The sequence below is a fragment of the Suricata suricatta genome, chromosome 6 (genome assembly GCF_006229205.1).
Source record: "Suricata suricatta isolate VVHF042 chromosome 6, meerkat_22Aug2017_6uvM2_HiC, whole genome shotgun sequence".
Classification (NCBI taxonomy): Eukaryota; Metazoa; Chordata; class Mammalia; order Carnivora; family Herpestidae; genus Suricata; species Suricata suricatta.
In genome coordinates this window covers 52,889,024-52,904,532 of record NC_043705.1, presented here as the reverse complement: position 1 = coordinate 52,904,532, position 15,509 = coordinate 52,889,024, and the positions used below count along the sequence as shown (strand labels likewise).

The following is a 15,509-nucleotide window of genomic DNA, read 5'->3' as shown; positions in this document are numbered from 1 at the left end:
AGAGGCCTGAGAAGGGGAACTCAAAGTTGTGTAAAAAGTCTACCCAAGTCTCTGGTTGACTCCTAAATCATGTATGTGTGAGACAGAAGTCTTAAAATGTGATCTGAGTCATTGCCACCATGGCAGAGATGTGGGGGAGCTAAAACTGCTTTAAAGAACATTTGCCATTGTTTTAGCTGTAGGTAAATGTAAAACTCTGTCCAAATTTGTACCTGACCCCTCATTTGTGTGTGCACAGGCCAGACTGCAAGTACGCTGAACTGCCATCTTGGCTCCTGCCCATTGAACACGTGACAGAATTAGCAATTTGGGTCTGAGCATGTTAACTGCTGACAAAAACGGAATTTTTCAGAATGTAACAATCCATAGTTCACAACCTAACATTCACAGTGCTCAAGGTCAACTCAAAATTACTCAACGTACAAAGAACCAGGAAATTACAACTGATTCTCAAGGGAAAAGACAGGAACCAATGCCAAATTCAAGATGAGCAAGATGTTAGAATTATCTGGCAGGTTGTGTAATTGTGCGAGGTAAAAGAAAATAGGCTTGTAATGAATGAAAAGGTGAGCCATTTCAGCAGAGAAAAAGAAAATATACTAAAGAACCAGTGGGAATTTTAGAACTATGAAGAATGATATCTGAAATAGAAATCATTCACTCTCTGGGACTTATAGTAAAGATGACAGAAAATAATCAGGATTTTGAATATAGATCAAAAAAGGCATTTTTTTAAATGTATATTCATTTTCGAGAGGGTGGGAGTAGGAGTGGAGAGAGAGGGAGACACAGAAACCAAAGCAGGCTCCAGGCTCTGAGCTGGCAGTACAGGGCCTGACATGGGGCTTGAATTCACAAGCCATGAGATCATGACCTGAGCCAAAGTCGAATGCTTAACTGACTGAGCTACCCAGGTGCCCCCAAGAAGTCATTCTTAACTTAAGTTTATATATTTAAGAAACTCAACAAACAATAGGACATTGAAACCTAACACATCATAATTAAACTGCTGAAGACCAAAGATAAAAAATCATGAATGTAGCTGGAGAAAAATGACACCTAAATGGGGAGATTCAAACTGTAGTACACTGCTCCTTAGAGATCATGGAGGCTAGAGACACCTTATAATGGATTCAATGAAGATATTCTTTAAAATGAAGTGAAATAAAGATACCTTTAGATAAAGGAAAACTTGTGGGCAGATGACCTGTACTACAAGAGAGGCTAAGGGAACTTCTTCTGGCTGAAGAGAAATACACCAGAGGCAAACAGATCTTTAGGAACTAATGAAGAGCATCAGAAAAGTGAATATATATCAGTAATTATGGGATTATTTTTTCCCTTTTTAGTGATTTTGAGATACAGAAAATCTGAATAAGCCAAGATGTAAAAACCTGAAGTTAATAATTCCCCACCAAGAGAACCTGCCCACATGATTTCCCTGGTATGTTAATAACTTCCAGAGAAATAATTCCAATCTTATACAAACTCTTCCCAACACTTGTGTAGCTAGCATAACTGAAACCTAAACCTGATGAAAACATCACAAGAAAATTAGAGCTCTATGGTAGACATAAATTCCATATTCTTTTATAAAATATTAGCAAATCCATAATAGAAGGATTATGTATAACTTGTCAGACTTCAGCTAAGATCATGTGTAGTATCTGTTCTTATCAGTTTAATATCTGATATGTCCTTTATCCAAGGACAATATTGTACATGGAGTTTTGGAGTAGGGAGATAGAAGAGGAGGTTATGCCATCCACTCCACATATCGACCTTGTAATGCAGTGCCTCCAGGCTTGGTGCACCCCCTCGGGACAAAAAAAAAGGATTATATATAATTACCAAACAGATGCACTTTATCTCAGGAATTTGAGGTTAATTTAAAGTTGCAAATTAGCCATTGTAATTCACCATTTTTAAAAATTTTATTTAAATCCAAGTTGGTTAACAGATACTGTAATTATGGTTTCAGGAGTAGAATCTAGTGATTCATCACTTACAAAAAACACCCAGTGCTCAATCCCAACAAGTGCCTTCCCTAATGCCTATCACCCATTCAGCCTATTCTCACTGAACACCCCTCCAGCAACCCTCAGCTTGTTCTCTGTATTTTAAGTCTCTTGTGGTTTGTCTCCCTGTTTTTATCTTATTTTTCCTTCCCTTCCCTCTGTTTATTTCTTAAATTCTGCATATGAGTGAAATCCTATGATATTTATCTTTCACTGATGACTTATTTTGCTTAGCATAATAAATTCTAGTTCCATCCATTTTGTTGCAAATGCCAAGATTTCATTTTTTTATTCCATTGTTACGGTAAAACCTTGGATTCTGAGTAACTTGTTCTGCGAGTGTTCAGCAAGACAAGCAAATATTTTTAATAAATTTTAACTTGGTAAGTGAGCATTGTCTTGCAATATGAGTAGTATGTGACTCTGTATATTGCATAATCACAACTGAGCCAGTGGTTCTCTTTCTCTCTCTTGGCAGAAATCAGTGATTTTTCAAAATGTCGGAAGATGCCCATAACTGGCCCTACTGTAGTTTTTGTCACTTCAAAGCACCTGTGGACAGTCATGTGATTTTTTATACAACTGTAAGCTTAGGAATGTTTTGCTTCATTCTAGGTCAGGCTGCCTGCAGATAAAGATTCATTCCTCTGCTGCCTTATTGCCAGTTAGATTAAATACAGTATATGACAATATATTAATGCTGTAGTGTAGTCAACATCTGTGCGAGAATATACAGTGGCCCCCATGCAGAAACAGGTTCCTTTGAGGCAGTAGACAGCAATGATTCCATTAGTGATCATGAAAGTTGTCCTATACAGTAACCCTCCTCTCTCTTTTCTCCCTCACACCACCCACAAAGGTTTTCAAATATAAGTGAAGGTTAATTTCTTTATTTCTCCTTATATTTTGTATTTTCTTTATTTTGTATTATAATACAGTATTGTCATTTTTGTGTGTGTATTTTTGAGTTGTAGAACAAATCATGAGTTTCCATTATTGCTTATGGGGAAATTCACTTTGATAAACAAGCATGATCCCAGAACAAATTATGCACACAGACTAAGATTGTATACATATTAATCCATTCATCAGTCGATGGACATTTGGGCTCTCTCCATAATTTGCCTTTTGTTGATAAACCTGCTATAAACAGTGGGGTGCATGTGCCCCTTTGAATCAGGATTTTCTTATCCTTCAGATAGATACCTAATAGTGCAGTTGCTGGGTCATAGGGTAGCTCTGTTTTTAATTTTTTGTTTTGTTTTGTTTTTTGAGAGAGAGAAAGTACAAGTGGGAAAGGGATAGAGAATTCCAAGCAGGCTCCATGCCATCAGTGTGGAACCCACTGCAGGACTCTGTTTCACATACCATGAGATCACGACCTGAGTCCAAATCCAGTTGGACGCTTCATCAACTGAGCCACCCAGGTGCCCCTATTTTTAATTTTTTGAGGAACCTCCATACTGTTTTCCAGAGTAGCTGCACCAGTTTGCATACCACCAGCAGTGCAAAAGCATTGCCCTTTCTCTGCATCCTCTTCAACATCTATTGTGTTTCCTGAGTTACTGATTTTAGTCATTCTGACAGGTTTGAAGCCCTATCTCATTGTCATTTTGATTTGTATTTCCCTAATGATCTAATTCACCATTTTAACAAACTCAAGACAAAAATTCAAAACAAATTTCAGTAGATCAAAAAGCTTTTGCCGCCATCCCAATATTCATTTAAATTGAAAAAAAGAAAAGGATTCTAACATTGTATTGGACATCCTGGTTATTTCAGTATGGCAAGAAAGAAGATCTAAAAGGGCATAAAGGTCAGAAAGGCAGAAGAAAAACTATTTGCAAAGGCACCAAAGTTTTGTAGATTTCTTTAGCTGTATTATTCAAACACTTGCAAGATCATAGAATATAAGGTTAACATACAATTATGAGATCTATTATATACTGTAAACAATGAAATTTTAAAAACAATTCCATGTACAGTAACATAACAATACTTAGGAGTTAGTCTAGCATTATGCATTGTGCCTGTATAATACAGGCTACATGAGATTATGGAGATAAAGAAGACATGAATAACTGGAAAAATGCCCATGAATTTAAGGCTCAATATTAAGAGGTCACACTTTTCAATATTAATCTATAGAAAAATGTGCAGGAATTCCTGCAACCTGGTACTCTAAATGCAAACTACCTAGATTAGCCAAAACAGGTTTTAAAAGGGGAGTAAAATTTGAAGACATACGCTACATGATTTCAAGACTGACTATTGAGAAGCAATAATTTAGTGGTTTTAGAGTAAGAATAGACTTTTTTTTTTTTTAATTTACATCCAAGTTAGCATATAGTGCAACAGTGATTTCAGGAGTAGATTCCTTAATGCCTTTTACCCATTTAGCCCATCCCCCTTCCCACAACCCATTCAGTAACCCTCTGTTTGTTCTCCATATTTAAGAGTCTCTTATGTTTTGTCCCTCTCCCTGTTTTTATATTATTTCTGCTTCCCTTATGTTCATCTTTTTGTATCTTAAAGTCTTCATTTGAGTGAAATCATATGATACTTGTCTTTCTCTAATTTCACTTAGCATAACACCCTCTAGTTCCATGCATGTAGTTGCAAATGGCAAGATTTCATTCTTTTTGATTGCCGAATGACACTCTATTTTGTATATATACCACATTTCTTTATCCATTTATCCATCGATGGACATTTGGGCTCTTTCCATACTTTGGCTATGGTTGATAGCACTGCTATAAATATTGGGGTGCATGTGCCTCTTCGAAACTGCACACCTGTATCCCCTGGATAAAATACCTATGGTGCAATTGCTGGGTCAGAGGGTAGTTATATTTTTAATTTTTTTGAGGAACCTCCAAACTGTTTTCCAGAGTGACTGCACCAGTTTCCATTCCCACTAGCAATGCAAAAGAAATCCTGTTTCTCCGCATCCTCACCAACATCTGTTGTTGCCTGTGTTGTTAATGTTGGCCATTCTCATAGGTGTAAGGTGTTATCTCATTGTGGTTTTGATTTGTATTTTCCTGATGAGGAGTGATGTTGAGCATTTTTTCATGTATTGGTTGGCCATATGGATGTCTTCTTTGGAGAAGTGTCTATTCATATCTCTTGCCCTTTTCTTCACTGGATTATTTATTTTTCTGGTGTTGAATTTGAGAAGTTCTTTATAGATTTTGGATACTATCCTTTTATCTGATATGTCGTTTGCAAATATCTTCTCCCATTTGCTGGTTGCCTTTTAGTTTTGCTCATTGTTTCCTTTGCTGTACAGAAGCTTTTTATTTAGATGAGATCCAGTAGTTCATTTTTGCTTTTGTTTCCCTTGCCCCTGGAGACATGTTGAGTAAGGAGTTGGTATAGCTAAGGCCAAAGAGGTTTTTGCCTGCTTTCTCCTCAAGGATTTTAACAGCTTCTTGTCTTACATTTAGGTCTTTTCATCCATTTTGAGTTTATTTTTGTGTGTGGGGTAAGAAAGTGGTCCAGGTTCATTTTACTGCATGTCACTGTCCAATTTTCCCAGCACCATTTACTGAAGAGACTGTCTTTAGTCCATTGGCTGTTCTTTCCTGCTTTGCTAAAGATCAGTTGGTCATACATTTGTGGGTCCATTTCTGGGTTCTCTGGTCCTGTTCCATTGATCTGAGTGTCTGTTTTTGTGCTAATAGGATTTTATTTTTAAGTAATCTCTACATCCAGCGTGGCGCTCAAACTTAAAACCCCCAGATCAAGAGTTGCATGCTCTACTGAGCCAGCCAGGTGCCCCAAGAATAGACATTTAGATCAATGGAATAGATCAATGGCATAGAACAGAGTCCAGAAGTAAACCCAAGCAAGGATGAGGACTTAACTGGACTTTGCTAGATTGCTGGTGAGAACGTAAAATGGTACAATTTTTGGCAGTTCCTTAAATGTATAGCTACTTTATAAGTCAGGCATTCCACTCTAGGTCAGGAGAAGTCAAAATATATGTTCATGCAAAGATGTGAATATTCAAAACACATTTATTCAAAATAACCAAGAAGTGGAAGCAATTGTCTATCAATGAGTAAATAAGCAATATAAAGTTTATTAAAAAGTTTTAGTTGACTTTCTTTGAATTTCTAAGTCTTCTTACACACTGTCTACTGAGCTTAACCTTTAAAATAATATTTATTCTACTTGTGCTAGCACCAGAGAAATATCTTCTAAAGCATACTGTTGTACTCCTCTAATCTAGACTCTTGGGTCTTTTCCATACTCTGCTTCTGGCGTTTTCCTTATTGTCTTCTGGGGCATCCCTTTGCTTCTTCTTTTCATGGATTTCAGATGCTTCTCAAATTGCTTCTCGTTGTTACTCCCTCATTTTGGTGATGCTTATATACCAGTTTTAAAAGATAAACTTTTCTTTATCTTCATGGTTTAGAACTTTCATACCAATTAAGTGCCTGGGTGTGAAACCCTTAGATACCAGTTTTCCTGGACTACTTAATTCTCTCATGGAAGGTTCTTCCTATAGGCAGAAGAGGATAGAGGGGGAGCAAGTTCAAGGTTTCTGGGAGTCAAGTAGGAGAAAGATCTTTAATATAAATACTTTCTGATCTGCTTTTTTTTCCCTTTCCTTTCCCCACATCCACTGCTGTGTAGGACTGTTCCTACTTCTTAAACCTGTTAGATATCATCTCTCTAAGGGGTAAGGGTGGGGCCTCTAATGCTGCACAATGGTAGGTGAGTAGTCACCAGTGCTTGGGATTCCAGGGATCTAGTTGCACCTTTTAATGACTCTTGATCAGTTTTGTTTTCAGCTCCACCCTTGCCTTTATTTGTATGGCTACTTGATGCCTCCAGTTCCCTTGCTTTTCCATCCTTGCATACAAACTGGCTTGATTCTTTTGTCTTCTTTCTTTTTTTTTTAAATTTTTTTCTTTTTAATGTTTATTTTTGAGAGAGAGAGAGAGAGAGAGAGAGAGCGAGCGCGCAGAAGTTGGGGAGGCAGACTGAGAAAGAGGGAGATACAGAATCTGAAGGAGGCTCCAGGCTCTTAGCTGTCAGCACAGAGCCCGATGTGGGGGTCAAACTCGAACGATGAGATCATGACCTGAGCTGAAGTCAGGTGCTTAACCGACTAAGCCACCCAGGCACCCCTTCTTTTTTTTTGTAGATGTTTAATTTTCAGTTTTCTCAAGCCTACCAAGTCAGTTACCACATTCCACTTTCAAATTTTGTTGAAAGCTTTTCTTTCTTTTTCTTTGTGGATTTATGCCTCTTGTTCATATAAGGTTATTTTGGTAGATAATGGATGCTTTGAACTGAATATCTGTCCTCCGAAAGTCCGTATGTTGAAGCCCTAATTTTCATTGTGATAGTAATCAGAGGTGGGGCCTTTGGGAGATAATTGGGTTTAGATGAGGTCATGAGAGTGAAGTCTACATGATGATATTGGCATCTGAGAGCTCTCCCTCTTCTCCATATGAGGACACAGCTAGAAGGCAGCCATCTGCAAACCAGCAAGAGGGCCCTGACAAACACCCTACCATGCTGGCACTGATCTGGACTTGCAGCTTCCAAAACTGTGAGAAATTTCTGTTTAAGCTACCCACTTTATGGTGGTTGGGTTTTTGTTTGTTTGTTTGTTTGTTTGTTTTTTGTTATAGAAGCCCGAAGAACTAAGATAAACCAAGAAAGGGGTATAAGTGCTCTTTTACCTTTTGTTGTATTTTCTGTCCTTAACAGTGAATGCTGACATGATAAAGTATGAGATCCACTTACATTTTCCTTGATGTTTTTCTTTCTGTTGTTGGCATTTTTCTATAGCATGTATTCTCAGTGAGGGCACAGTTTGGTTTTGGGGAGAGTGAGATAATCTCACTTGTGTTAATTGCAATTGTGTTCAAATGAAGCATCTATTGATTATATGTTGGGAAGTGTTGTATGTGTGTTGAGACAAGATGTGAGCTTGATTATTTAAACTTCAATTTATTCTCTTTTATTGGGGGAGGCAGGGGAACTGCCACGCTTAAAAAATTTTTTTCAATGTTTATTTTTGACAGACAGATACAGAGACAGAACATGAGCAGGGGAGGGGCAGAGAGGAAACAGTATCTGAAGCAGGCTCCAGGCTCTGCGCTGTTGGTGCAGAGCCTGACACAGGGCTTAAACTCGAAACCCATGTGGTCATGACCTGAGCTGAAGTTAGACACTTAACTGATGAAGCCCCCAGGCACTCCTAGACTTCAATATATTCTCTTAAACATATTCTTAAGAAGTCATCATTTTCTTTGCCCTGCAGACTTAGTTTCTCTCACTTTTTCACATTTTGGGAATTCAGGGCTTCTGTTTTCACAGACTCTGTATTACTTGACAATTGGCACATCCCTCTTTTTTGCCACCTACCTGTCAGATTTTTGACAGTAGAATGGCTGTTTACATTTTCTCTGAACTACCACCTCTGTGAATAGGTATCGAGATACAGCATCTCATAGTAAGTTTTCAAATTCTTTAATTCCACCTTCTAGATTATCATTTTATTCCATATCTCTGTAACTCTTACCTATTAAAAGTGTGACATTTTTCTGCATTTCTATACTTTGAAACAAGGAGAAGAGATCATAATTGTTATACTTCGCAGATTTAAGAATTTGGCAAGTTTTAAATACTGATTTCAGATTTTATTGAGTCACTCATATAAAGAGGAAGCCTAGCAGTGAGTTTCTCTTTTCAGGAATATTTAATTGTGGCATTGTACTCATTGGAAGATTGTGAGGAAGTTTTGAAGATGTCAAAGAGGGAAGAAAAGCATATGATGGAGAAACTAGTGATTTTTGAAGTAATAGGTATTTTATTTTCTAAAGCTTTAATGAGGATGTGAAGCCTAATACATACTGTAAAACATTTTGAGGAATGGTACCTGGAAACAGAATTATTATGAAGTGAAAGAAACTTTTGGTCTATTTAGAACAGTAGACCTGATCAGTTGTTTACCTGGTTGGTTCTTCAGATAGTGTATATTCTTCCCTTCCTCCAAGAAACTTTTTTTAGAAACTGGATTTCATTCTTAAGACTTGAATATTTGGCATTTCATTACATTTCTAGTCATTATTGTATTTATGGTTGTTTAAGGATTTTTTTTTTATGTTTTTATATTCTTAATTACTGAAGCACCAGGTATGCATTGTCTTGTTTTTTCTTTTTCTTCTTTCTAGTATATTCTACCTCCCACCATAGTCTGAACTGTGATGTCTCACACTTTGTGATTCAGAAAGTATTTAACTTACATCCTTAAGTCAGTCAGAACCATGATTTGTTGTCTTAATCTTAAAAGAGAAACTGTTTCATAATCTAAAGGACATTGTGGAGTTAATATTTTTGCTAAACAAACACATAAGGTGATAAAAGATTGATACTGTTAAAGGGAGGAAAGAATAAACAATAAGCCTTAGAGATACAATATGTAGATTCTGTTTATCAAATAAGTTTATTATTACATTGGCCAGAGAGAACTTTTTACCCTCTAAGAATAAGATTGTTCATAGGAGAAGAAATTGATTGACTCTCAATACTCTGGTGGAAGTGGTGATGTATGTGATGGGGTCCTGTCATATTTGAATTCATTTACTGGGCAAATGTCAAGGATATAAAATATTCATTTTAAAGAAGGTAAAAGACTGAACCAAATAAATGATATTTTCACAAGATGTTTACTTTTTGATATAGGCAGTTTCCTCTAACTATCTAATAGAGGTCTGATGTAATATTTATTTTATTTTTACTTTTCATTCGAAACTCTCCTGGCGGTTACTGTTAAAGACATGTAAAAAGCTAAAAGTTAATTTGAAATACTTGGAAGAAATATTAACATTATTTTGTCATAGAATGTGAAAATACTTCATCAAATTGAATGAAATACAACTATTCAAGATGAGCATTTGCTTTTGAATGAGAGAGGCAGTAGTAAATGTCATCCCTAAAACTTGGCCTTTTTGTGTGTGTGCTTTTGGTGGCGTTCCCACTAGTTAAGTTAACAGAAAGCAGTTGGTAAAATATTAGCTCTGTTTTTTTAAATATATGTATGTATCAACTCATTTGTAGGAATAAAGAATGAAACTTAGTTTTTGGTAACTATTCTCTTGTTGTGCTCTTCATCTTAGACATCTTCAAAAAAGTTACTTTGAGTAGAAACCAAAGAATAACAGGAGTCTTTCAACAGCCAGAATGGATATGTTCATGTTTTTGCTATAGGGTGTAACACTTCTAAGAATATAATTAGCTTTGCTTCTTATTTTCTGTTTTCTCTACAGCCTCATGATTTTGATGAATGTCGATTTGATATTAGTGTAAATGATAGCGTTTGGTATCTTCGTGCTCAGGATCCAGACCACAGACAACAATGGATAGATGCCATCGAACAGCACAAGGTAGGATCTCCAATGTTTATCCACCCATGAGATTAAGCGAGACTGGAAGTAACTCTTTTAAAAAGTTTGGAGATGTAGCATGTGTTATTCAAAAGTTGAACATTACTTGAGTGGAAAAGATTAAAGCAATACAGATGTAATTTTTTGAACTAATTTTATTCCTAATACTTGAGTTGCTCTGAGGCAGTTTGCTATGACAAATATTTTTATTTATTTTTTGAAAATCTAATTGGCTTCATTAAACAGTTCATGAGTTGCGTAGCACCCCATCTAACAAGTTGAGAGGTGCTCCAACAAATGTTTTTGTTAGTTAAAACAAAATATGCCCTTTTTAAAATAAAATATATCTTGATTTTTATACCTAAGATTTGCGTCATAGTAAATGCCTCTTGTATGTTATGGATAAAAAGATTTTTGAAATAATATTGGATATAAAACCCTAATATTTAGAAATTTTTGTTATAACCCATAGCCATTTGGGTAACTTTATATATGTATATGTATATATATATATTTGTAAATCATTTAATTTTGTAAATAGGAAGCCATCTAATAATAAACCTTTAGAAAGCCTTTCTTATGTAAATGTATATAAGCCACATTGTAACTTAAAGCTGTGAATAATTAGTAAGTAGACTAAGTAGATATTAATAAATCTGCATCATTAGCGAATTTAGTATATTATGATAAAACAAGGAATAGGGAAAGGTATAAATTCATAGTGCCATTCCTGAGTGTGACTTAAGAGGACCGCAGGCATTCTTTTTCGTATGGATTATGCATTAGCTTTTATTTCTTGATTATTGATTATGAGTCTTTCCTGGCATAAAGAAAATGGGCTGTAATCCCCATTTCTTTCCTCTCTGTTTTAGCTTTAGTATTATACTGGTTTAAAATGTTGTAAATGTTGAGGTGCCTGGCTAGCTCAGGCCGAAGAACCCGCTACTCTTGATCTCGATGTTGTGGGTTCAAGCCCCAAGTTAGGCATAGAGATCATTTACAAATAAAATCTTTAAATTGTGTGAATGTTGGTTATCAGAAAAGAGTGTAAAAATTGAAAAAATGGTTAACAGTTTTCTATTATAAAAGATGAGCTAAAAAATTCCAGAATCTGAATGCTTCAGATCCAGGCTGATCTCAGTTCAGACACTACATCCTCTGCTGTATATGACATATGTTACTTTTGGCATGATAATTTACCTCTTCTCAGTGTGTATAAGTAATACATGAGATGATATATGTAAGATTACTTACCAGAATTACTGATACATTTTCTCATTTATGACAGCAGAAAAAGAAAGGGCTTTAGAGTGACAACGAATATACTAAATTATACCTCTTGTTTTTGGATGAAGGATTCTGCATTCAGTGAGAGTTGCTAAATGTACATCTAAAGAAAGTACTCTATTTTCTGTATTTAATCAGGGACAACCCTCTTACTAATGATTAAAGATGTCAGTAAGTAGAACTAATTTCTATATTTTTAACTGAGATGACTTTTAAAAGCTTAATCAGTTGATTTAAATTACAGGAATGTTTTTTCTGTTTTAAGCATATTTTATTTTGCTTGTTTTTCTTAGTAAAGCTGAACCTGAATTCTTTGCAGGTTCCTATTTTGTATTTTCTCCTTGAGTGAGGGAGGATGTACAAATCATATATTTCTTCCATATCATTGATTTCTTTGCATCATTGAACAGTGAATAGGTTTAATATCTGAGTTTTAGAGCAGTGTGACTTAAGCTGAGATAATAGATTTTTGGTGCATTTTAAGTTTTAGAAAAGATTCAGCGGTAAGATTTCAGATATATTATACAGACTTTTTCTTCCTGATTTCTAAAAATAGTTTATTCACAGACAAGGAGAAATCACTGTTAATTATTACTATTAATTATTTAAGTTTAGGGGAGCGTAGGTGACTCAGTCATTTAACATCATCCTACTCTTGATTTCAGCCCAGGTCCTGGCCTCAGTCAGAGTCGTGAGATCAAGTCCCTGTCAGGCTCCACTCTGGGTGTGGTGCCTGTTTAAGATTCTCTCTCTCCCTCTCCCTTTCCCTCTGCCATTCCCTTACTCATATTCTTTTGCTCAAAAAAAATTACTTGATTTTTTTAATGTAAAATATGTGACACGTGCCAACTAAGCAACACATCAGTGAAAATTTAAATTGAATATGAATTCCAAAAATAAATTATTTGGGTTATTAAACTAATATTTATGAGGGAAAAAATTCAAATGATTTCTCCAAACATAACAGCAAAGTTTTTTGGGGTTTTTTGGTGGTTGTTTTTTCTATAGACCAGCAATAGGGAGGTAGTGAGGATATATTTCTTAATTCATTCTTCAGTATTACTAAAAAAATATTAAATATTGGAACCTAAATTTAGTAATTTTACTATTTAAGCATGCATTGTTGATGCTCAAAATTAATATCAAATTGTTAAAGCACGTTGATAATGATAGAAGCTACTACTTACTGAGGATCACCCAAGTACTAATGATTGCATTAGTATTTCATGTGCTTTATTTTCTCCGTGCTCTCCTGATAGGTGAGGGAAGGGTGTTACAGTAGAGGAGATGGAGGTTTAGATTAAATTTAAGTAACTTGCGTAAGACTTGACTACATTTTAGTTCTTGGATTCTTAGGATTCAATTTTATGTTGCTTCTGCTTTCACTCAAATCCATTGGTAGACTGAGCATTTGGGAATCATTCTCATAAGCTCACCTCCTGCAGATTAGATTGTATCATTTCAGTTCTACTGCCATATATGTACAAGACAAATATGAATTCATCTTTCTGCCCTTGGGCTCTCAAAAAGAGCATTATATTATCTTGGTTACTGTTTGAGTGGATTCTGGGCTCTGACAAATATGGGATTGAGTCTTGGCACTACTGATTATACTACTTAATAACTGTGTAGCCTTGATAAATTACTTAGTGGAGGAAAGATGACTGTATGCTGTATATGTCCTTTCCCCTTCCAATCACCCTTCCCACCCCTGCAAAAACAAAACAAAAATGATCAAGCAAACAAAATAACCCAATCATGATAAACCAAGGGTATCACACTTCACATTGATGAGTTCCCATCATTCCTGCTCATACAGTTCAATTTACAGTTAATTCCTCATTTCACCACCTGCCCTTGTGAGGACACAGGACACTTGGGAAAGTGGGCCTTTTTCTCTTCTGATGTCATTAGATGGCCTTCATTGCCTTTTGTTGCTATTGGGCCTTCGTTAGGGCTTTCCTAACAGGTTTTAGTGGTTTTTAATATCTGGAAAAAGTTGGAGGTTTCTGTTCTTGCCTTCCCAGGCAGCCTTTTACTCAGTATAATAACTGTGTATCAGTCTATTTCACACGCACATAGTCTCACAGACGCCAAAAGTTCTATCTTACAGGACTTCTTCAGCAGTAACAGTGTGGTGGTGGAGATAACTAAGAGTTTTGAGGATTAGTGTGTGTCCGATATGGTGATATACGTTATACACTTTATCTCATTTACTCTTATAGTTTTATAGGATTCTTATCCTGTTTTTATTAAGAAATTGAGACAAAATAAGTAACTTGTCCAAGGTCAAATGGCTAATCAGTGAAGGAGCCAGCATTCAGATCCAGGTCTATCTGACCTGAGCATCAGTTTTTGGCCAACAAGCACATTTGCCGTCCTATAAGTATGTATTTCTGTGAAATATATTTTGTTGACTTAAATCATGGGGCTTCTTGAATCACAGTATTCCTGTAGTTTGTATATTGTTCTTCATATCTCCAGTGTTTATTTTAGACCATAAGCTCCCCTAAAGACTCAGATACACAACTTTGTATGAATCAGCAAACATTGGGCATATAAATTTTCCAGTTGAAATAATTTACAGTATTGTAAGACAAATTTAATTTGTGATTTTTGAAGTTGCTTTTCCTTCAGTCTTCATGATTGGTCTTAGAATGATTGCTGACTGAAATCCAGTAGGTTCTGTAGTCTCTATCTGCTGTGGTACTGTTCTCCTTGGTATTCATTCCAAAATAACTTGCTCACTAGAAGAAAAATTTAAGAAAGATGATTCTGCGATTTAAATGCTCTCATTATATTGGAAGTTGCATAATTCGGTGTGACATTTGACAGTAGTCCCTGTGGAAGAAAGGTATTCCTGAGGTCATTCTTATATTCAAAGAATCTATTTCGATTTAAAATATACCAAGGGACATATGTATACTAGATCAGTAATTTTATTTTGAAATAGTGTGCTAGCTGTATTGTGTGGAGTCCATTCATATTCTGCATTTCTCCGTAAGATTTGAGACTCTACTAAATAAATGTGTTTTAAAGACAAGGGTTTTTTTTTGGTAGTTTTTTAATCTCTTGGCCATCTCTTATGTTGTCTTGAGGTCCAGTGAGATGGTGTTCATGAAAATTATTTGAAGACTAAAAGCTGTATGTATGTAAAGTTAAGGTGTTTTTATTTGGATTAAACATTTTTCTAACAAGGATTGTCTTTTACCAAAGGAACACTGAGCATTTTCTGCATAATTTGCATCTCAAGGAAGTATGATAAACTATCTGTTGATGCTATTATCTAAAAGAATCCTAGGATTATTCCTAGGATCTTCTACAATTGCAATGTGATTTTAACTAAACAGTTTCTAATCATGAAGGAATACACTGCCCCACCCTAACACCCCACCCCTCAAAAAAACTATCAGGAAGCCTCTCCTGGCACTAGCAGATTTAAGAATCATATTGAAAAAGTTATCTTTTTGGCTTGGATAGAGTTTGTGGTAATCCTGACATTGTTTTCTTTCCCCAAGGGGAAACCTTAATAGCTCTGAAATGTTGGTGATCAGGGGCCACACAGACTTTCCCAACATTTTGGAAATTAACCAAGACATGAGGAGTCATAGAAAGATATACAGTTAGGCAGGAAGAATCCAAATGGTAATTATTATACAGATGTTTATTTTCTGTAGTGAGAATCATCATGTAGGCAGTTGTTCATAATTTAGATTTATTCCTATCCCTTTGTGAAGGCCCACTTATTCATATCTGAAGTTTTGTTGAATACTTTCAGGTTTATTCTTAGCCT

At 35.7% G+C, this 15,509-nt stretch overlaps 1 protein-coding gene and 1 non-coding gene across 3 annotated transcripts in view; both read left to right on the top strand.

Moving 5' to 3' along the window:
- The window catches only part of CERT1 (ceramide transporter 1), a 97,203-nt gene that overhangs the window by 26,131 nt on the left and 55,563 nt on the right, over nt 1–15,509 (top strand). For both annotated transcript variants that reach the window (XM_029942451.1, XM_029942450.1), the window contains exon 3: nt 10,313–10,429. In XM_029942451.1, coding sequence (XP_029798311.1) covers nt 10,313–10,429 — 117 coding nt within the window. The remainder of the gene's footprint in view (nt 1–10,312; nt 10,430–15,509) is intronic.
- On the top strand, nt 1,630–1,819 carry LOC115295129. Its single transcript, XR_003910352.1, has one exon. It is a non-coding gene; the product is annotated as a U2 spliceosomal RNA (small nuclear RNA).